The sequence below is a fragment of the Diabrotica virgifera genome, chromosome 6, assembly GCF_917563875.1.
Source record: "Diabrotica virgifera virgifera chromosome 6, PGI_DIABVI_V3a".
Lineage (NCBI taxonomy): Eukaryota > Metazoa > Arthropoda > Insecta > Coleoptera > Chrysomelidae > Diabrotica > Diabrotica virgifera.
In genome coordinates, this window is record NC_065448.1 from 70199078 (window position 1) to 70223178 (window position 24101).

The window sequence follows — 24101 nt, forward strand, 5'->3', positions numbered from 1 at the left end:
ATAAAAACTATCGATATTGCCCAAAATAGCAAAATTCCAATCAAAAATCAGGTTGGAGAAAATGTAATCTCAAAGTTCAAAATCGGTATACGTTAAAAAAATGCATTTTCTCGGCTTCCCATGGAGCAATTCTTTTCATTCTTTTTTTGTTCCCAAGTAACTCGAGTAGAGCCATCTAACTTACGCATTATTAAATGTCAAAGTTGCTTTTGTTTTGTTATAATAAATTAATTTATTTATTATAAATAAATATTTAATTTGTTTAAATAAAGATTGTTTAAATAATTATACAGCTTTCAAATGAGAATATTTGTGTTTAACGTTAAAAGGTACACTTGTAGTAAGTTTATCTAAAAAAAGTCTACAACTGCAAAAAATAATGTAACGTGATTAGTGTAATTACTTCTAATTACAATAAAACTAGCGGTTCGTATTTATTTACGACTTTATTATTTATTTATACAAGTTTACTTTACAAACTTTAGCTTAAGACTAACTCTATTCACAAAAATTATGCCTTATATATCCTAGTCGTTATTTTCGATCATTCCGGGCTAAGCCAGCTCTCCGACTATCGTGTGACCTTCCAACAACCGCGCATCGGTTCCACGTATAGCGTGCTTCGATCTAGACTTTTATCGGCTTACGCCTTGCGGCTGGTGACTCATTGTTTTGCTACATTGCTCCCCTCTTAAGATCTGAGCGTCCCGATCAGCAACTCTAGATGAAGGCCCAGGATGGCGGAATCTACACGACTCTCCAGCTTTGCATACACCCTTCAAGAAGAAATAACAGTCTACTGTCTTTGAAGGATCCGACATCTTCGGGTTCATATAAGTCATATATGTCCGTATAAGACTTCCTGGTCACCATATACAGCAAAGATCGAGGACCATCTTCCAATCGCAGTACTCTTCCAATTTTAGGCTGCTGATTTCTTAACTCGTCCAGGCGGCCGAACTTTCTATTGAATACGGACGAGATTCCTTTAGTCATCTCGAGGTCTTGGGCAACACAGTGGACTAGAGAGACGTTTTCTGGAACACCAAACAGATCTTGCTGAACTTCTGTGGTCACGCCGAATCTAGCACTCTTTCTTTCTGCGTAATTTGACATAAATTCCTTAAAACTTGGCTGTGCGGCATCTTTCATTTCCTGTTGGAGGACTCGGGCTTCTTCTGTTTCATTGGAGCCAGCATATGGTGCAAGACGATTTATGTGAATAACTTTTGGTTTACCGTTTGGCAACTTCTTAATTCTGTATATTACGTCATTTATTTTCTTCTTAACTTCATACGGACCTTCCCATTGTCTTTGCAGTTTAGGACACAGGCCTCGACGACGTTGTGGATTATAAAGCCAGACAAGATCACCTACTTCGAAGCTTTCATTCTTGCAGCGAGAATCATATTGATCTTTCATTCTGTCACTGGCTATCTGGATGTGTTGTCGGGCAAGTTCATGAATGTTGTTCATTCGTAACTTCAGGCGGTCTACGTATTCTTCGCCTGCAACATATTCCTCGGAAGGTCTGCAGCCAAACTCTAGGTCGCAGGGCAAACGAACTTCACGACCCAACATCAGGCAGGTTGGTGTTTGACCTGTAGTTTCATTCACGGCCGAGCGGTAGGCCATCAGGAATAAATGAATGTGTTGTCCCAATCTCGCTGATGTTCAGATACAACTTTGGACAAGTGTTTACCCATCGTTCGGTTCATCCTCTCGACCATTCCATCTGATTGAGGATGCAGGGGTGTTGTTCTGGTCTTATTGGCACCAATCAATTTACAAACGTTTTGGAAAAGAGCTGACTCAAAGTTTCGCCCTTGGTCGGAGTGGATCTCCAAGGGAACACCAAATCGGCTGAAGAATTCTTTAACAAGTACCTCTGCAACGGTAGCAGCTTCTTGATTCGGTAATGCATAGGCCTCGGTCCATTTCGTAAAATAGTCCATGGCTACCAGAATGTATTTATTTCCAGCATCGGTTTCTGGAAATGGACCTGCAATGTCGATTGCTACTCTTTCCATAGGACTTCCAACATTGTACTGTCTCATGGGTGCTCTCTTTTTACCAACTGGTCCATTACCGGATGCACACAGTTCACATTTCTGGCACCATCTTCTTACATCATCTTTACAGTTCACCCAATAGAACCGTTCTCGAACCTTTTGCAGAGTCTTCGTAATACCAAAGTGTCCACCTGATGTACCGTCATGCAACTGACGCAATACTTCTGACACTTTACTTTTAGGTACAATCAACTGAAGCTTAGATTCTGTACCATCATCGTTCTCAAAGGTTCTGTACAAAAGATCATCTTTTAGTATCAGGCAATTCCATTGGCTCCAGTAGGCCTTGACTTCCGGACTACATGCACTAATGTTTTGCCAACTAGGTCTCTCACCTCGGCGCATCCAATCCAATACTCTTTTTATACATGGATCATTTTATTGGGCGTGTTGTAACTGTTGGGGCTGCCATTGTTCATTAACTACGGTAGTTCGTCTCACAGGGCAACGCTGTTCCTCTACTCTAAGCCGGTGATTACAACTTTCACCGCATGGCCGTATCGAGGAAGCATCTATATTTGAACGAACTCTTCCAGCCCTCTTCACGCGTCTCTTCGGCATCGTGTCACGAATCACCCTCCGTACCATTTCCACCAAACGTTCATCTTTTCTCTTATCGCCTTTTTCCATGGCTATTACTCCATTGTTTCGTGAAGCTTGGCTAGCTGCTTCGTGTTCCAAGGCAATAGCAAGTGCTTCATCTAAAACTTTCGGTCTTGCTAGTCGTAAAGCTTTCTGTATTTCACTATCTTTCAGCCCATTGACGAAGGTGTCTACCGCAATTTCTTCTAAAACGCTGTCTGGCACCTCTGGATAAGCCAACCGCACCACACGAGCCACATCTGCTTCAAATTCTTGCAGATTCTCACTTGCTCGTTGACTTCTACTTCGCAGTTGTGCTTTGTATACTTGTTGTAGATGGGCATCTCCATAGCGTTCTTCTAGACGAGTGAACAAGGTCTGGTAACAATTTTCTTGACCCTTAGGACCAAGAGGACCAAGAGGACTTTCCATCGAATGGTGGTAATTTGAATCTCATATTATGCGACGTTTCGTCTCTCGGTAGTTCATCTTTCACTACAGGATCTAACGCTGCTGCATTAACTGATGGTTGTACTTTTGTATCGGTTATCATGCTCTCTAGTTGTTTGATCTTTTCTTCTACGGTCTCTACACTTTTCTGCATCTTATCGAATGTTCTAGAAACTTCTTCAAATTTCTCGTCATTCTGTCTACAAACGTCTTTAATTACTTGAGAAACACTTTCAAATTTCTCGTCGCTTTTTCTACTAACTTCTTCAAGTTTCTCGTTGTTCTTTATAGAAGTTTCATCGATCTTTTGAGAAATGGTTTCGAATTTCTCATTATTTATCTTAGAAATATCATCGATCGTTTGAGAAAGACTTAGACTTATCTTAGACGTTTCATCGATCTTTTGAGAAACACTTTCAAATTTCGATAAGATCGCTTGTTCTGCTGATTGGAAGTGGAACGTCTTTGGGTCATCTCCATTCTTCTTGAGGACTTCCTCGAGTCGTGATTGTAGGACTATCTTGAGCCCACTGCTGTCCACGTCCCGTTCCTCTAGCTGTTCACGGAGCTGTTTTACTGTAAGTTCTTGTAGCAACATCTTTGGTCGGCACACACGTACTTTCCAAAAGTCTTTTAAAAGTCTTTCCGAATACCGAACAATCAACGCACTTTAACTATTCCCGACGAATAGAGTCCAAAAGTCTTTTAAAGTCTTTCCGAATACCGAACAATTAACGCACTCCGGTTATTCCCGACGAATAAAGTTCAAAAGTCTTTTAAAGTCTTTCCGAATACCGAACAATTAACGCACTCCGGTTATTCCCGACGAATAAAGTTCAAAAGTCTTTTAAAGTCTCTCTGTAATTCACTTATTTATATCGCACTACTTTACCGAACACCGACACCAACTGTAACGTGATTATTGCAATTTCTTCTAATTACAATAAAACTAGCGGTTCGTATTTATTTACGACTTTATTATTTATTTATACAAGTTTACTTTACAAACTTTAGCTTAAGACTAACTCTATTCACAAAAATTATGCCTTATATATCCTAGTCGTTATTCTCGATCATTCCGGGCTAAGCCAGCTCTCCGACTATCGTGTGACCTTCCAACAACCGCGCATCGGTTCCACGTATAGCGTGCTTCGATCTAGACTTTTCTCGGCTTACGCCTTGCGGCTGGTGACTCATTGTTTTGCTACAATATGTAGTTTTCTATAATATATTATATAATATATATTGTAGTATAATAGATATATAATATAATAAATAAATAATAGTATAATTGTTTTCTAATATATTATAACAAAACAAAAGCAAGTTTGAACTTTAGTAATGCATTAGTTAGATGGCTCTACTCGAGTTACTTGGGAACGAAAAAAGAATGAAGAAAATTGCTTTATGGAAAGCCGAGAAAATGCATTTTTTTAACGCATACCGATTTTGAACTTTGAGATTAAATTTTCTCCAACCTAATTTTTGATTGTAATTTTGCTATTTTTGGCAATTTTCACTCGTAATATCGATAGTTTTTATTATAATAATATATGTTATGATTATTTCAAAGATATGAAAATTGGGGTGAAGAAAGGGGATAAAAATAAAATGGTGATGGTTCGAAAATTATGATCCTATTGTTTATATATTTGCCGTAAATGCCGGTCAACTTCAACCGGTTGTATCTTAGGAAACAGTCATCACAATTTTAAACGTTTTTTCTTTTAAAAGAAGCGTCCTGTCGCTTTTCTTCCAATACCGTTTTCATGATTTAATTTAACTTAATATTTTCCGAGATATTCTCTTTGTTTATAAGACAAAAATTGTTTATATATTTAAAATATTCCTGAGGCCGCATAAATAGTCCAATTTCAATCCTGTAAAGTACATTAGATAGGTAAAGTGTCTTTTTATACAAGAATCATAGTTATTCTTATGCATCCTAAATATTGTGGTTATTATAGCTACCGTAAATTTTTAATCAACAGTTCAACTGTTGCTAAACTGTTCATTCAGTTTCCATCGGCTTCTGGAATTATAGTCTACACGAAAAAAGATTTTATACTAGGAAGTTATTTAATTATTGATAAACAATTACATATCTAAAATTTTAGTTGAAAATTAAAGATTCTGTTGGAAAAACCCGCATTTTCCGGGGAAAATTTTCGTCGAAATAAATCTGGAAAAACACATCTCTATGCAGAATTTAATTACGGTGAACTTTTATTTGGGTGTTTTTGATGTAAAGTTAAAATCTTTGGAGTTATTGAGCAAAAATTAAAAAAAAACACGATTTTCGGGCGTCATTTTGTATATAAAAAAAGTATCACGTTGTCTGCGGACTTTGCATACGGATATTATTAATATATACAATTATAAGATTCTATTCCAGCAATAAAATTGCTGGTAAATAACTTTTCCTTGTATTTTACTAATTAGCCCAGAGTATATTTATACTTTGTACAAAACGGTTCTCATTGCTCGAATGTATGAACAAGAATGAAAAACCGCTAAATACCGTAAAAATGAGAGGCGCATGCAATATTCCAGCTACAAAAGAGCTGATATGAATATTACGTGGCGCAAAAATTTATTTTCATTTTGATGGAAAATAAAATTATAGTTCTATTTTGAAAGAATTTTCCCTGACCTTCGCTAAATTTAAAGTAAACATGCCAAAAAAGAGCGTCAAACTGCAAACTTAATCAAAGGTAGTCTTTTATGGCGCGTTTTACTTCAAATATAGCATACACTATGGAAAAATCTTCCAAATTAAAATATAATTTTATTTTAGTTTGACTTGTTTGCCCCCTAGGACATCAACAATATGATAAATATAAAGAATCCTCCTAGATGGAGCATACAGCTTCAGTGAAAACGCGCCATCCAGTTCTATTTTGAGCTAAGGTCTTCACGTTATTCCCAGACTTTCCTTGACCTCTTATTTCGTTCATAATTGATATTCTCCAAGTTTTTGCTTGGCGACCTCTTTTTTGCTTCTTTTTGCTTGGGTAATCTAGGACACTCTTTGTAATATTGGATATACAGTCGAACTCGCTTATTAGACTACCGCTTATAGGAATATCCCGGTTTAAGGAATAGAATTTTGAGGTCAGAAACGTTTCCATTTACTTCTTAATAAATTAAACCGCCTACAGGAATAAGTTTTAGTAAAATAGTACCGCTTAATAGAATATTTTTTAAGTAACCAAAAACTTTTTATGTGCAATTTCCTACAAATTTAAATGATTTCTGGTTTATAGGACCTGTCGACGATAAATACTTTATTATTTACTTTATTATGGGTACCAATTCTACTTTCGCCAAACATTTTTACGTATCATAAAGTAGGTACTTTTTCATTTGTGTAAATATTCTTATTGTTCACCCACCACCCACGTCGTTGTCTGTTTAGATTTTTAGAAACAGTTAATTTAGAAGTCATAACCGCTTTATAATATGTATTATAGGAAGTTTTCTGGAAGCCAAAACCAATGTCAATTTTTTAATTATTATATGTTAGAACAACAACTGACTAATATTTTATGTAACAAAAAAAATTAGTCTCAGATTATCGATTATTTTTCCAGAAAAAAATTAAGTCTGTTATATGTTAGTAAAAAAATATGTATAAATACAGGGTGTTACAAAAATACAGGTCATAAATTAAAGTGCATATTGTAGGACCAAAATTAGTTCGAATGAACCTAACTTACCTTAGTACAAATATGCACATAACAAAAGTTACAGCCCTTTGAAGTTACAAAATCAAAATAGATTTTTTCCGATATATCGAAAACTATTAGAGAATTTCTATTAAAAATTGACATGTGGCATTCTTATGGCAGGAATATCTTAAAAAATAATTATAGTAAAATTTGTGCACCCCCTAAAAATTTTATGGGGTTTTGTTCCCTTAAACCCGCCCAAACTATTGTGTACGTGCCAATTAAGTTATTATTGTGGTACCGTTAGTTAAATTCAATATTTTCAAAACTTTTTTGCCTCTTAATATTTTTTCGATAAGGCAGTTTTTATCGAGATGCGGCTTCTTTTTTAATATGTTTACATAAAAAATATATGGGGTCTTGTGCCTTTAAACCCCCCAAATGTTTGTGTACGTTCCAATTAAACTATTACTGCGGTACCATTAGTTAAACACAGTGTTTTTAAAACTTTTTTGGCTCTTTATATTTTTTTGATAAGGCACCTTTTATCGAGATGTGGCTCCTTTTTTAATATGGTTGTAAATATACCTAAAAATGTAAATCATAAAATAAATTTTCATATTATTAGGTACCTAGTCGCCATGATCGTACTTAACCATATACAAATATGTGGTGGATTTGACAGATATTCAAAATATCTCGATAAAAACTGACTTTTCGAAAACGCATTAAGAGACAAAAAAGTTTTTAAAATATTGTGTTTAACTAATGGTACCACAATAATAATTAAATTGGAACGTACACAAAAGTTTGGGGGGATTTAAAGGAACAAAACCCCTATAAAATTTTTAAGGGGTGTCCAAATTTCACTATAACTTTTTTTTAAGATACTACTACCATAAGATTGCCACATGTCCATTTTCAATAGAAAATCTCTAATAGTTTTCAATATATTGGAAAAAATCGATTTTCATTTTGTAACTTCAAAGGGCTGTAACTTTTTTTACGTGCACATTTGTACTAAGGTAAGTTACGTTCAGTCGAACTATTTTTGGTCCGAAAATATGTGACTAAACTTATGACCTGTATTTTTGTTACACCCTGTATATCTACTTACATATTGCATACATTTCATATTTATTTGTGTATGCTTGCACAGATAATGTACGTAATAGTTACACTAGGTACTGTATTATTGATATAAAAAGAAATAAAATCATACACATAATATGTACATAACGTATGTATGTACATGTCCATTATACAGTGAGCACGTAAAGGTTGGAATAAATTCATTATCTCGAGAATGGACGATTTTGGAAAAAAATCCCAAAACAGATCTATTTTTATTTTAAAATTACAACTTACTGGCATATATATCATACTAGTGACGTCACCCATCTGGGCGTGATGGCGTCATCGTGTGATAGCTCATTTTAAAGATGATTCAATTCTCTATTGAGTAATATAAACATTAACATAAATATTTATATAGGGTGTCCAAAAAAAAATTTTTTATTAAATTTATTTACATAAAAAGAAGAATGTGTGTAATTTATTTAATTCAAAATACATTTTACTGTTATCAAAAAACAGGAAAAAATGTTGGTTTGGCAAATAAATATTGTTTTTTGCTTAAATTCAATATTAAAGCCGCCACCCACCGGCCTCGTGACAGTTTGAACATTTAATTTAAGCGAAAAGCAATGATTATTTTTCAAGTAAACATTTTTTTTTCAGTTTTCTGAGAGCAGTAAAATGTATTTTGAACTAAATAAATTACATACATCCTTGTTTTTATGTCAATAAATTTAATCCAATTTTTTTGACACCCTGTATAAATAATTATGGTAATGTTTATATTATTGAATAGAGAATTTAATTACCTTTCAAATGAGCTATCACACGACCCCTATTCTCATAAAACAAAAAAATCATAGATGACGTCATCACGCCCAGATGGGTGACGTCACTAGTATGATATATATGCCAAAAAGTCGTAATTTAAAAATAAAAATTGACCTATTTCAGGATTTTTTTCCAAGATCATCCATTCTCGAGAAAATGATTTTTTTCCAACCTTTACGTGCTCACTGTATACTATGTACATGTACATGCATAGTGTGTACATGTACAAAGTGTGTTGTACTATTATGACGTATATTCGGTAAATTTATTTCTACTAGCCACCACTGATTGGTAAGTAGAATATCCCGGTTCTAGGAATATTTTTGCTTGACACTAGGGCTATTCCAATAAGCGGGGGTTCGACTGTATTTTCGAAGCGTGTGGCCGATCTAACCCCACTTTCTGGACTTCATTTTCTACCCTATTCTGTTCGGTAAAGTGCAGCAGATCTTCGTTTCTTATGATGTTAGGCCAGAAATGCCAGTTCAAAGACTTGCAGGTTATCTGAATGTTTGTGATCTTCCAGGTTTCACATCCGTTGAGTGAAACAGACATGACATTTGACTGGAATATTCGGATCTTTATCTTCATAGAATACTGGCAAGATCTGCAAACAGGGTAGGAATGCAGAATGATTATTGAGCTTTTCGTATCCTCAATAGAATATCGTCTTTTGTACCTACGCTTTCTGTTATGATACTCCTAAGATGCTTAAAATTCTGAACATTTTCAATTTGCGTGTTGTTAATAGTAAATGGAATGTTATTTCTTGCATTTATTTTCATAGATTTGGTTTTACTTATATTGAGTTTTAAATTAGTCCAGAAAGCCACTGCACATCCGCTAGGAAAAATATTCCGATTCGGATTTTTTGCACAATCTCACTCAAAAAAAAACCCTTTTAACAAATTTGCATGTTGCCAGGACCAAAAGTGGGTCAAAAATTTTTTAAACGTTTTTTTTTGTTTTTTTTTATTAAAATTTTTTTTTTTTGCATGGAACAAAGTTTTTTTAGATTTTCTGGATAATTCCAAACAGAAAAGGTCTTTAATGAATTTTCTCGAAAGTTGATAGTTTTTGACATATAAGCGATTAAAAATTGAAAAATTGCGAAATCGGCCATTTTCAACCTTCAAAAACTATGTGAAAAATTTAAAATTTGGATGTTACCAAGGTAGGTAGATATTCCTTAAACATCGACTGATGAAATCCCGAAGAGTTTTTTGCAATACAGTATTCAAAACTCCTTTGTTATTTAATTTCTACTCACGCGTGCGCGATACTATTTTCCACCGTTGCATGTTTCTACAGTATGGTGCAAATGAAAGGAATAAATTCGTTATTTCGTAAACCGGCGACTTTAAGGAAAAAACCCGGAACAAGTCGATTTTTATTTTTAAGTTATGATATTGTGGCATATATGGTATACTAGTGACGTCATCCGTCTGGGCGTGATGACGTAATCGATGATTTTTTTAAATGAGAATGGGGGTCGTGTGGTAGCTCATTTGAAAGGTTCTTCAATTCTCTATTCAGTAATGGAAACATTTACATAAATATTTATACAGAGTGTCCAAAAAATTTTTATTAAACCAAATTATTTGACAAAAAAAGGAGTAGAAGGAACCCTGTATAAATAATTATATAAATGTTTACATTACTGAATAGAGAATTGAAGAACCTTTCAAATGATCTAGCACACGACCCCTATTCTCATTTAAAAAATCATCGATTACGTCGTCACGCCCCGATGGATGACGTCACTAGTATACCATATATGCCACAATATCACAACTTAAAAATAAAATCGACCTGTTCCGGGATTTTTCCTTAAAGTCGCCGGTTTACGAAATAGCGAATTCATTCCTTCCATTTGCACCATACCTACTGTCGGTGGAAAATAGTGTCGCGCACGCTTGATTAGCAATTAAAAAAAAAGGAGTTTTAAATACTGTATTGCAAAAAACTCTTCGGGATTTTATCAATCTATGTCCTTGGCAACATTAAAATTTTCAGTTTTTCACATAGTTTTTGAGGGTTAAAAATGGCCAATTTCGCAATTTTTCAATTTTTAATCGCTTATATGTCAAAAACTATCAACTTTAGAGAAATGTCACTACAGACATTTTCTGTTTGGAATGATCCAAAAAACCTAAAAAACTTTGTTCCATGCAAAAAATAAATAATTTTAGGACAAAAACAAAAAAAAAACGTTTAAAAAATTTTTGACTTTAAACGTGGTTTAATAAACGTTTAAATATTTAGCGGATGCGCAGTGGCTTTCTGGACTAAATCTATTTTACTTGATTCAGTAAAAACTGTTTCCAGTCGGTCAACCACATCTTGGAAAATTTGTACTAAGGGCAGATATTGTCGACGTATTCTAGATCGCTTAAGGCGGGTTCTCATTAGTCAACCTCATTGTTGATCAATAGCGTTGATTCTATGCAACTGAACATAGAATTCAAATTCACACTATTTCAAGGATATTGAATTCGGTCTACAAAGTGCTAACTTTAATAATGGCTGTAAAGAAGAAAATTGTGCATGCTGGCGTTCGCATTGAGTGTGAATATTTAAAAAACGTACTTAAAAATAGGAAAACAAGAACATTTCTGACTCTCTTTTGCAACGGAAACACCTCTTAAACGTTTTGGTTTATGGTGGTTTATGTTTATACAGATCATCTGATCCTGTACCACTTTTATTTGCTTTTAATATTTTCTTCAGTTTAACTTTGTAGGTTGTCCGGATACTTTTAATTTTATTCTTAATATCGTTTAGAGTCAGGATTTCTATTTCCATTCCAAAACGATTAGCTTCATAGCTTTTTTCCCGCTTTATTATATTTTTATATTGTTCACTCCTAATTATCCATAGCACTCCTCTCTCTGGTCTAGTTAAAAAACTTGCAGATATGGTTGTCTCTCCATTTAAAATGTGATATTGTTTACGAAATTATAATATGTCTATGGTTTTCACAAAGAACTTAACCTCACCTCATCTAGGCGGGTTCTCATTAGTCAATCTCATTGATCAATATCCTTGATTCTATGCTATAAAAGAAAAATAGATTTATATGAACGTCGATTCAGCGATATTGTTCTATCATATGGTGTTTCAATAAAAGTGAAAAGCCTTCCTACTTTTGATAGATCAATGGAAATGATTCTATCAAATAGAACAATGGTTGACAGTGAGAACTAGCGTTCAGTTGCGTTGACGTGTATTCTGTGGAGTTAAATAGTAGTAAGCATAATATGTAATGAGGTTAAATTCTTTGTAAAAACCATAGACATATTATAATTTCGTGAACAATATCAAATTTTAAATGGAGAGACAACCATATCTGCAAGTTTCTTTAACTATACCAGAGAGAGAGAAAATAAAATTAAAAGTATCCGGACAACCTACAAAGTTGAACTGAATAAAATATTAAAAGCAAATAAAAGTGGTACAGGAACAGATGATTTGTATAAACATAAACCACCATAAACCAAATCGTTTAAGAGGTGTTTTCGTTGCAAAAGAGAGTCAGAGATGTTCTTGTTTTCCTATTTTTAAGTACATTATTTAAATATTCACACCCAATGCCAACGCCAGCATGCACAATTTTCTTTTTACAGCCATTATTAAAGTTAGCACTTTGTAGACCGAATTCAATATCCTTGAAATAGTGTGAATTTGAATTCTATGTTCAGTTGCATAGAATCAACGCTATTGATCAATGAGGTTGACTAATAAGAACCCGCCTTTTGGCGTGTGGTTAATTTCCATTGTATACCTTTTGTGACGGAAAGTCATAGCTTAACATACTTATTAATGTTCAGTAATAAGAAATATGCAAATAAATAGAATTTCCGTAGCCGTTTGTTTACATTTTAATCAAAGTTAATCATAATAGGAAACAGTTTTTCAAAAATATGCGGAGATCAATGAAATTATAAATGTAAAAAATCCTCAGGCCTACATTCTACATATATTTTTTGTTGCAGTAAAACCCCAGAGTGTGAATATTTTAACGCAAGAAAAGCACGTTTCTGCCGATAAAAGATACGAAGTAGAGTGCAGGACCTCGGGTTCCAGGCCCGACGCTATCATAACTTGGTGGAAGGGTAACAGACCTGTCAGAAGAGGGAAAGAGAAAAATGTAAGTATGTGTAAAAAATGATACGGATATTGACGTATATGTCAAGAGCACTTCTCGGTATAATAACTCAAGGATAATAAAGAATGTGTAGGGACGGAGAGTTAATGTAAATCATATTATATTATACAATAGTCATTTTGAATAATTATCAAATCTTCTTTCGCCTTCTCGACGAAGGTTTTTGTTTAGTTTGTCGCTCATTTAATGTATGGAATATACAGTGTGTCAATTTTAAAACTTACAATGGCTATATCTCACGAACAAAAGCTGATATCGAAAAATGCTTGAAACCGTTTCTAGGATAGTAAGGGGGAACTAAAATGACATGAAAGAGAACTCACCCCCATCAACCCTCTAGGCCCCACCCATCACAACCAAAAAAGTTTAAATTGCAAACCCCTACTTGTGATACATCATTGAAAAGGCTATAAAAAATGCTATTCAATGGTATAAATAATAATTATACAGGGTGAAGCAATAATTGTGAAACTTTGGCTTAAATGAAAAATTTAATAAGGTTTTGTTGAATTAAAAATTTATTAAAAATGTCAATTAAGTAAATACTTAATGTGAATTCCGTTGTTTGGTAAACAATAATACAGCCTATTTTCAAATTCTGCACAAAATTTAGCAAATGTTCTAGTAATAGGGCGACATGCTTGAGTAATTCTTTCTCGCAATTCCCCAAGTGAAGCAAGTGGAGTTTTATAAAAAACTGATTTAGGGTAACCCCATAGAAAAAAATAATATACCATCCTACTATAAAAAGTGCTATCCAATGGTATAAATAATAATTATACAGGATGTTAATATCAGCTGGCTTACTATGACTTTTGTATTTGTAATGCTATCTCCCGGACTATTATTTTAAATGGTAAATGTCCGCTCGTACTTTTTTTTGTTAATTCAAACTTAATTTGCCATTTTTGCCTTAAATCAGTTGTTTATAAAACTTAACTTGCGTCACTTGGGAAATTGCGAGAAATAATTACTCAAGCATGTCGCCCTATTACTAGAAAAACATTTGTCAAATTTCGTGCAGAATTTGAAAATAGACTGTATTATTGTTTACAAAACAACGGAACCCACTTTGAATATTTACTTAATTGACATTTTTATCAAATTTGTAGTTCAACAAAACCTCATTAAATTTTTCATTTAAGCCAAAGTTTCACAATTATTGCTTCACCCTGTATAATTATTATTTATACCATTGGATAGCATTTTTTATAGCCTTTTCAATGATGTATCACAAGTAGGGGTTTGCAATTTAAACTTTTTTGCTTGTGGTGGGTGGGGCCTAGGGGGTTGATGGGGGTGAGTTCTCTCTCATGTCATTTTAGTTCCCCCTTACTATCCTAGAAACGGTTTCAAGAATTTTTCGTTTTCAGCTTTTGTTCGTGAGATATAGCCATTGTAAGTTTTAAAATTGACACACTGTATAACTTGCAATGCAATACAATAAAGTATATTTTATAATATATTTATTTATCTATCTATAGGTTGACTTATCCCTATACCTATATTTATCTATAGTGACAGACTGCAATCAGGGTGATTTTATTATAAGCCGGGATCCCGCGTACCAAAAAAAGTCGATTAATAAGAAGTCTAAAGTTTGTTAATAGCTTAACGGTGTCTAGTCGGACAAACTTTGATGTACGGGAACACTGGAAGAGGGGAAGTCTTAATTGTGGAACAGTTTAAAAATTTGGAACGCCAGATTACGAAAACATCCCATTTATTTTGTCGGTAAGAACATCCAATTGATTCGTTACCCTTTCATTAAACTCTCATGCAAAAATCAGACTGCTAGTACTAACCAACATAATTCCTGAATTTTTCTTGAATATTTTTATTTTTTCATTTATTTTATTCTTTACCTATAGCTGTATTAGCAGGTGTATTTCCCCCATATCCCACCACTAGGTGACAGATACTTTATTTTTAGTTGACGGTATTAATAACTAAATTTTATTGTCCCTCTGAGAAGTGACTGACATGTGAATTTAAACTGGAAAATATCAAATAAAAGTATTGTTTGAATTTTTTATTTTAATTTTATTTCCCTATTTTGATTGCAAAATAAATTCTGTGTAATAAATGTTTGAACGATTTGGCTTATCTGTCAGTTTAAATAGAAATATTATTACACAACTTTTTGTTGGTGTGTAAAATATGAAATTTAAATATTTTACCATTATTTCAAAGGATTAATTATACATAAAGCAAAAACGATGAATATGAGCAAAATTTTAATTGCAAATATAATTGTTTCTACGGCTTATGTCCCTAAAATATTTAAATAATGCTGGTATTGTAAAATATACATATATTATAGCGTATAGATATATTTGGTTTATTACTCATTGATTGACCTTTAAGGCCATCGGTACCTTATTCGCAAATATTTTATGGCTATCCCTACTTTTCTGTCTTTACACGGCAAATTACGTGTAGTAAAATTCACATTGGTATGAATATATAAACATCACTAGAATGTCATTCTACTTGACAATGTCATCATTAACTTTAAAGAGATGGCTTTTGAATGTTCATGGATAACTGTTATTTGTGTAATTGCAAATTATTAATTTGGTTAATAAATGTGATAATTTTTTCACTAACTATGTATTCAGTGATTGTAATAATTTATATGTACAACAAAAACTAATACTCAATCGAGAAAAGAGGAAAAGTGTTAAAGTGATTTTTTAATAATATATTGTTACTATGGAACGCTTACAATTTTGAACATATTTAACAACAAAATACTTGGACCATATCCCAATGAATATTCTCTGCTTGAATTTTCCATAACTAATGAACTTTTTAAATAAATAACTTTCTATTAAGTTCACGTCTTAAATCAATTATTTATGAAATACACTATCAATAATATTTAATCAACCACTCAAAATATTCCCGATGCTATGTCAAATACTTAAAACTTTCAGTGTCTTGTCATCATATTCTATTTGACTCGGTGCGTTGTATAACAAAGATAGCGAGTGTTCGATTTGGAAAATATTGCCACGGACATGGTGTCCATTTTTTTCGAATCCTGAAAAAACTAATAAATATTTTTAAAAAATTTAAACGCAGAATGTAAGACTAAATTATTATCGAGGGCTGAAAGTCCTTTAGAATATATAAAAAGTTTCTTTTGAATGAGATATTTGAAACTAAAAATCACACTACGTTTTCTCTTAGTTTTTACGCCTGTAACTTATTAAGATAAACATTATAGAAGTTTTTAGGGACTTTCGGCCCTCGGTAAGAACGTAACCTTTCATTCTGCGTTTAAATTTTTCAAAAATACTCATTAGTTTTCTCAGGATTTGAAAAAAATGAATCCCCATTTAAATACCATTGCAGCCGAAAATACGTACCCATCCCCCTAAGTAAATAAAACTCTTGAAGGTTTGTTTGAGCGTACGATTTTATACACCAAGCATCAAAATTAACGCACCACCTTAAAAATTGGACATTTTTTATGTTTCGTATTTCCTAAACCTTTTGTCCGATTTGACTGATTTTTTATTATATTATAGTTTTATTCTTCAAGAATATCGATATAATAATATTATTTCTAAACCGGTAAGTAAGTGTCATTGTATACCGAATGTAACATTGATAGTGTGTTTTTTCCTTAAACTTTGGAACACCCTGTGGAATATTCTAGCGTATATAAAATATTGAAATTTAAACTCAACTATAGTCTTAGGCTTTCTTAACATTTTGCTTTTTGATTCATTTGCTTATGTGTGATAATAAAAAAGTTAGGTACTTTAACAACTAGTCATGTTATTCATCAATACAGGGTGTTTCTAAATAAGTGCTACAAACTTTAAGGGGTAATTCTTCATAAAAAAATAATGACCGTTTGCTTTATAAACATGTTCACAACGGCATCGTTTCCGAGCTACGGGGGTTGAATTTTTCTTACAAACTGACCATTTATTTATTGCTCTAAAATCGGCTGAGATATACAAATGAAATTTGGTAGGTTTTAAGAGGTAGTTATTGCTCATTCTTTGACATACAATTAAGAATTTTATATTCACCATTGGTGTGCCTACAGGATATATCTGAAATGTTTATAAATGCAGGCCAATTGTGAGTATAAAATTCTTAATTGCATGTCAAAAAATGCGCAATAATTACCTCTTAAAAACTACCAAATTTTATTTACATCATTTTAACTGGTTTTAGAGCAATAAATAAATTGTCAGTTTGTAAGAAAAAATTCAACATCCTATATCTCCGAAACGAAGCATTTGTGAACATATGTTTATAAAGCAAACGGTCATTATTTTTCATGCAGAATTACCCCTTAAAGTTTGTCGCACTTATTTGGAAACACCCTGTATTGATGAATAACATGGCTAGATGTTAAAGTACCTAACTATTTTATTATCACAGATAAGCGAATGAATCAAAAAGTAAAATGTTAAGAAAGCCTAAGGCTACAGTAGAGTTTTAGTTTCAATATTTTATATACGCCAGAATATTCCACATGGTGTTTCAAACTTTGAGAAAAACACACTATAATTGTTATACCCGGTATACAATGACACTTACCTGTTTAGCAATAATATTTTTCTACGACCGTTTGATAATATGCTCATTATTCGCTGTTTTTGAATAGATAATAACACCCATTACTTTACCCGTGAGTAATGGTTCATTACTCACGGGCTGCAGTTACTCACGGATCATTACTCACGGGTTGAAGTTAGATTCAAGTGGTGCATGGCACTTTTAATATACCTATTAGCAAATAAAATTACTTAAACTTGTTTATTTAATAAAATAGTAATTGTAATTTATATCAACAATTAAATTCGAAAAATGTTTAAAGGATTTTTAACTGTAAAATGTGTTAGTATATCTTTTACGTTTAAATTTCAACATTTGACATTTTAAGGTTGACGTTATTCAAAGGTAAATATAAACAATCGCTATTAATTCAGTAAAAGGGTTTACGGATATGAAATTTATATCAATGAATTCTGTTTTACTTACTGTTGATTGTACATATACAAGGCGAAAACGGCGGGTTCGTTGGGATAAATATTCCCATGAGATTTTTTTGCATAATTACATTCGTGAGACATCCCAGAATAAGAAGTCGCCCACGTGAAAAGTGGGCCAAATTTTTTTTAACAATTTTTTTTAATCAAATTGCAAAAATCAATATTTTTTTCCCGGACAATTTTTTTGTAGGTTTTTTGGACCATTCTGGATAAAAAAGGTCTCGTATAATTTTTCTCTAAAGTTGATGGTTTTCGAGTTATAAGTAATTTAAAATTGAAAAAAAAGAAAAATGGCGATTTTCAAGGCTTAATACCTCGGTTAAAAGTTATTATTATGTAAGCCAGAAAGTGACTAAATCAAAGTTTAATGTCCCCTCTACAAGATCACGAAGAAATTTTTGTCATTATTTTATTACTAAGCTGTTATTTTTAAGTAATAATATTGAGCGCCATGCACGTGGTAGGCAGCCGTAAATGTGAGTGCAAGTAAGATACACAATTGGACTGCCGGAGTGGCATCTCTCTCGCACTCAGCATTTACGGCCGGCTACCACGTGCATGGCGCTCAATATTGTTACTTAAAAATAACAGCTTAGTAAAAAAATAATGACAAAAATTTCTTCGGGATCTTGTAAGGGGGGCATTAAACTTTGATTAAGTCATCTTCTGACTTTCATGATAATAACTTTTAACCGAGTTATTATTCTTCGTTTTTTTTCAATTTCAAATTGCTTATAACTCGAAAACGATCAACTTTAGAGAAAAATTATAAGATAATTTTTTTATCCAGAATGGCCAAAAAAAACCTACAAAAAAATTGTCAGGGCCAAAAATGTTGATTTTTGCAATTCGATTAAAAAAACTTGTTAAAAAAAATTTGGCCCACTTTTCACGTGGGCGACTTCTTGAACCTTATTCTGGCATGTCTCACGAATGTAATTATGGAAAAAAATCTAATGGGAATATTTTTCCCAACGAACCCGCCGTTTTCGTCTTGTCTAACAATAAATTTTTATTGATAGCACACGTTCCTTTTTTTTGTAATTGCCTTAAAATATGACTTATTTTTGAATGCCACCTCCATTCCATGACACTAATGTCAACTGCCTGTTTCATTGTTTAAGCTCAAAGAGGGCAATTCTAACAGTGTTGCCATAGTTATATAAAATATGTTTTCGTATGAAAAATAAAATCTTTCGATTTTGAATAATGTTAGTACTTGATAATTATATTTTCTACTAACCCAAATAAAAAAGGTCGTAGAAAAAGTATAGTATTCTACTTGCATTTAAAGGCTATTACTCATTGTGATGAATCATCGTGAGTAATAGCCATCATTACATGCTCGTTGAATAATATACATCGATATTCTTGAAGAATAAAACTATAATATATAATAAAAAAATCACTCAAATTGGACAAGAAGTTTAGGAAATACGAGATATCAAAAATGTCCCATTTTTAAGGTGGTGCGTTAATTTTGATTCTTAGTGTATAACTCATTGTTAAGAACGCACTAAAAAAATGTAATAACTATATTATAACTTAAAGTTGTTATTAATATTTAAATACAGGCTTACCCTTGTGAGGATGCGGTACTAAAACTACTAGCGTAACCTAATTGTAACGAATATAATTTAAATACAGTCCGTCCAATATACTTACCGTTGCACGTCATTATCTACGTCAGAGATCTATTGACATAGTTGCCAACGTATAAAAAAATCCTGAATCCATTTTAAATGAAATAGATCATATAATTATTGCGATGTGGATTATACAACAAAATAAATTAATATTCAATGTAAATAAAAAAAACATTAGAAATAGAAAACAAGAATTAAGTTATAATCTTACGTTAAAGTAAATAATAAAAACAATAAATATAATAAAACAAATACTTATAGTAAAGAATAAAAACAAATCTGAAGTGTCAATATCGCAATTGTCAGATAAATGTTACCAATTTATGCCAAAATGTCACCTTCGTTCGATTACAGTTACAGTGTGTTCCGAACAAAATGTGCTTCAAAAAACACATTTAATATCCATTTATACAAATTAAATAAAATATATTATTGTGTATTTCTTGAAGTTAACATTAATAGAAATCTTCAAATAATATTTCTACGCGTATATAATAAAACATGTCTAGTGGTTGTAATTCCAGTGTACTCGGCAACTCGGTTCGTGTATCGGTAAGTATATTAGACGGAGTATAGTTTCCTTTTTGCTCTTCATAAGCTATTTTCGAGGTGGACATTTTTTACCGACCCTTGGGCGTAAATGGAACACAAAAAAGGTTTTCGTTAAAAAAGCATTTTCGCGTTTTTCAAATTTTAAATTGATTATAACTCAAAAACCATCAACTTTAGAGAAAAATTACAAGAGATCTTTTTTTTTCTAGAATGGTCCAAAAAATCTAAAATTTGTCCGGACCAAAAATATTGAATTTTGCAATTTGTTTAAAAGAATATTTTTAAAAAAATTTGGACCACTTTTCGCGTGGGCGACTTCTTGAACCTTACTCTGGGATGTCTCACGAATGTCATTATGCAAAAAAATCTCATGAGAATATTTTTTCCAACGAACCCGCCGTTTTCGCCTTGTCTAATAGTTTTCGAATAAAAACTGGGTTAAATATAACTAACACTACACTTTTTTCACTTACTCATGATTATAGTTGGCTTATAGACCAGTAAGGATCTGCGAAAAAACCTCTATTTTTGGATGTGAGAGGTGGCATTCTGATTTTTGCAGATCAAGTTGGGTGACACCTTCAGTAATAATAATTGACTTATGCTCCTTCTCAAATATGCCCGGAACATTAATAAAAAAATTAAAATATTTAAAAGTTTAGAAAAACATCGATTTTTTTTTTGCTTTCATTGACTTTAAACAGGCTTACGACTCAGTAGACCGAGATATGTTATATGAAGCAATGAGATCCTTGGGTATTTCAGGAAAGCTGGTTAAATTAGTGAGAATGACGCTCAAAAATACAAAAAACAGAATAACAATGGAAGGAAATTTTTCAAAACAATTCACAGTGAATAAAGGACTGAAACAGGGTGACCCTCTATCCACAGACTTATTTAACTTATTACTAGAGCACATAGTAAGAAGGATAAAAATTAGTACAAGCGGTACTATATTTAACAACAGACAGCAGTTTATAGCTTACGCTGATGATGTATCCATCCTAACAAGAACAAAGGAACATCTCCAAAAAATATTCCAAAAGCTCGAAGCGGAAGCAAAAAGGTATGGATTAAGAATCAACCAAGGAAAAACACAATACATGGTAATGAAGGGAGATATAAATAAGGAGGATAACTATATAAAAATGAAAGGAGAAAGAGATGAATATAAATTTAAGGAAGTATCGGAATTCGAATACCTGGGAGTGACTGTAACCAACACTGGAAGGGAAGAAAAAGAGATTGATAAAAGATTACTGAAGGGAAGTCGAGTTGTGGGTGCTTTAAACACGATATTAAAAGCAAAAAATGTATCAATAAACGCGAAAATCAGAATGTACGAAACGATAATACGGCCCACAGTGTTGTATGCGAGCGAAACGTGGGTAATGAATCAACAAGAGAAGAAGATACAGATATGGGAAAGGAAGGTCCTGAGAAAGATTTTTAGAGGTATACAGATAGCGAAGAAAACCTGGAGGAGACGAACAAATGAAAAGTAATGAGATTGTATGGGAGACCAAAAATAACGACAAAAATACGAGCCCAAAGAGTTAGATGGCTGGGACATATTACTCGAATGCCAGAAAGTAGAAACGTCAAACGAATATTGAATGACAGAGCATTGGGAAAAAGGAGACGAGATCGCCCAAGAAAGAGATGGTTAGAGGCTGCAGAGAGGGGTTTAGAAGAAATCGGGGTGAAGGACTGGAGAAAGTGTGCAGAGGACCGAAAAGAATGGAGAAATATTATCCAGAATTTAGAAGCCGTAGGCCTATAAGACCTGTAAGCGCTGTTATATATATGGTTTATGGTTAATTTATTCAAAACTTGTAAAAAACATATTTGACAATATACATATTTGTTTTTATTGATCAAAGACTTTGTCGTTTTTTATACAAACGAATCTGGACCTTAGATTAGGGTTTTTCCCTCTTCGTTTATCGCGTCAAATTTAAGTTTGTATCTTTTAGTGATTAAGAATTAAACAAATATAATATGCTATTGTCTGTAATTTTACTTGTTTTAACTAAAGCCTGATACAGGCTTCTTGCTTATTACCTTGTATATAGTAATGCACATAATCAATGCGAAGGAGAACAATCACTGGGTTCTAGATTGAAGGTACCTATCCAAACTCCTTTATGAACCTCATATATAGAGCTGATCGTGTGTGCAGAAATCAACAACCCATACTGAAAATAAAACGTGAGACGAACTATAGAACTACAACTACTTCTTTAGTAGAAATAATTATAAAATATTTTAAATTTCTTTTTACTTAATATTTACCACAGGTAAATATTTTCAATGCTTATATAAGAGTATATAGCAATTTAGGTAGACAGGTAAAGATTAAGAAACTATTAACTTATTTCAAAAAAAACTTCTTTGTTTATTTTACATATGCATAAGTGTATTTCGAATTGTTAAAACGTAAGAGAAATATTTCCAATATAATTCATAAATCCTCCATATCCTAAACTGAGAGATGAAAAAATTCCTCTATAGGAAATAAAAATTTAGCTGCCTAACAAAAAATTTGCGAAACAGTGTTTCGTTTAGACTGCATTCCGTGCAAACCAAAACAATTTTCGTTTCCATCTCGTTTGTGCCGGCATTCTGTTAATAAAACATTTTGTTTATTATTGTAAACGAATATGCAGCAACACACACACACACACGCACACAATTGCTTATACTGGGAACATAAACAAAGGAAATATGTAGAAGGCTTTCATAATGTTTCACAAGCGTGCAATCTGACGAAAGGTCGCCGGATTGAAAGGGTTAGAGTATGTCAATAGCTCACTTTTGATTCTGCTCTTGTTTCCGCGAGGTTAATATATTTAGATAAATAAACATCCCTTCATAATGCCATTGGTAACTGCCTACTGTGCAAAATATTATTTGGCATTTTGAAAACAAGGGCGAAAGTCCACTTCGACAAATATTCCGTTTGCGGAGTTTGCTAAATAAATACGTATTTCTTGTTTCGTGTTTAAATAACGCATTTGAGTTTCCGATAGATCCTAATTAAAACCATAATTATCACTGGTATTTGCTTTTAAACTTAAAAGTTTGTAATATGGAACATTTCCGCGTAGGACTGCTAATCCTTTAAATAATAGTCTAAGAGCTAGAGCCGGAAAATCATCGTCATAAGTAATATAGAGTTTGGCATGTGAAATGTGTCTATTGTATATTGATAATTATGACTCCTTTCAGGCTGACACCTCAGTGGATACAGGAAGTAGCAATAAGGAATGAAAGGGGAATGTTAGTGGAGTCATTAGAGGTTTTCACCTCCTATTTTGTTAAACCTCCATCAATTTGCATGAAAATTGGTGACTAGTTAGAGCATACCTCAAGAAACAAAACTGATTTGGTGCCAACTTGCACTTTTGCCCTGGGGGTGGATACCACCCCTTCTCGGGGGTGAAAACTATTTTATTAAAAATAACTCCACAAATCGATAGAGGGACAAATTTTAAATAAAATTTATTATATCATGTCATTAAAATAAATCAATACTTTTTGAGTTATGAAAGATCAAAGATTTAAATTTTTCGTGAAAAAAATGCATGGTGTAAAGCGGTTTTTCATAAATAACTCAAAAACTATAAGTTTTATCAAAAAAGTTATAATTATCAAAATTGAAGATAATAAAAATAAAATAGATTTCTTATTCGAAAAACCTTTGAGAATTAATTAAAAGTGAGTTAGATTATATTGATGATATTTTGTGAGTTATAAAAATTATATATTGATAATTAATTAAAAGTGAGATATATTTTATAAAATATAATATTTACTGGACACTTGTCAAAGTACTCAGGAATATGTATCAAATGAGCTCCCGGAGAAGTTGATAACATTAAACATTATGCTACAAACATTTTTCAAAGTTTAGGCTCCAAAAATTTGGAGCCTAATTTTTATATTATTTATATAAGTTTTTTAAATTGTTTTAAGACATATATGTAAAATTTAGCAAAAATATATTGGAATATGTAAAATGTACCCAT

The 24101-nt window shown here is 32.6% G+C and overlaps 1 protein-coding gene across 1 annotated transcript in view; it reads left to right on the forward strand.

Moving 5' to 3' along the window:
* The window catches only part of LOC114326047 (cell adhesion molecule DSCAML1), a 1142530-nt gene that overhangs the window by 543158 nt on the left and 575271 nt on the right, over nt 1–24101 (forward strand). Inside the window, exon 5 of the mRNA XM_050655145.1 lies at nt 12679–12833. Within this exon, the coding sequence (XP_050511102.1) occupies nt 12679–12833 (155 nt within the window). The remainder of the gene's footprint in view (nt 1–12678; nt 12834–24101) is intronic.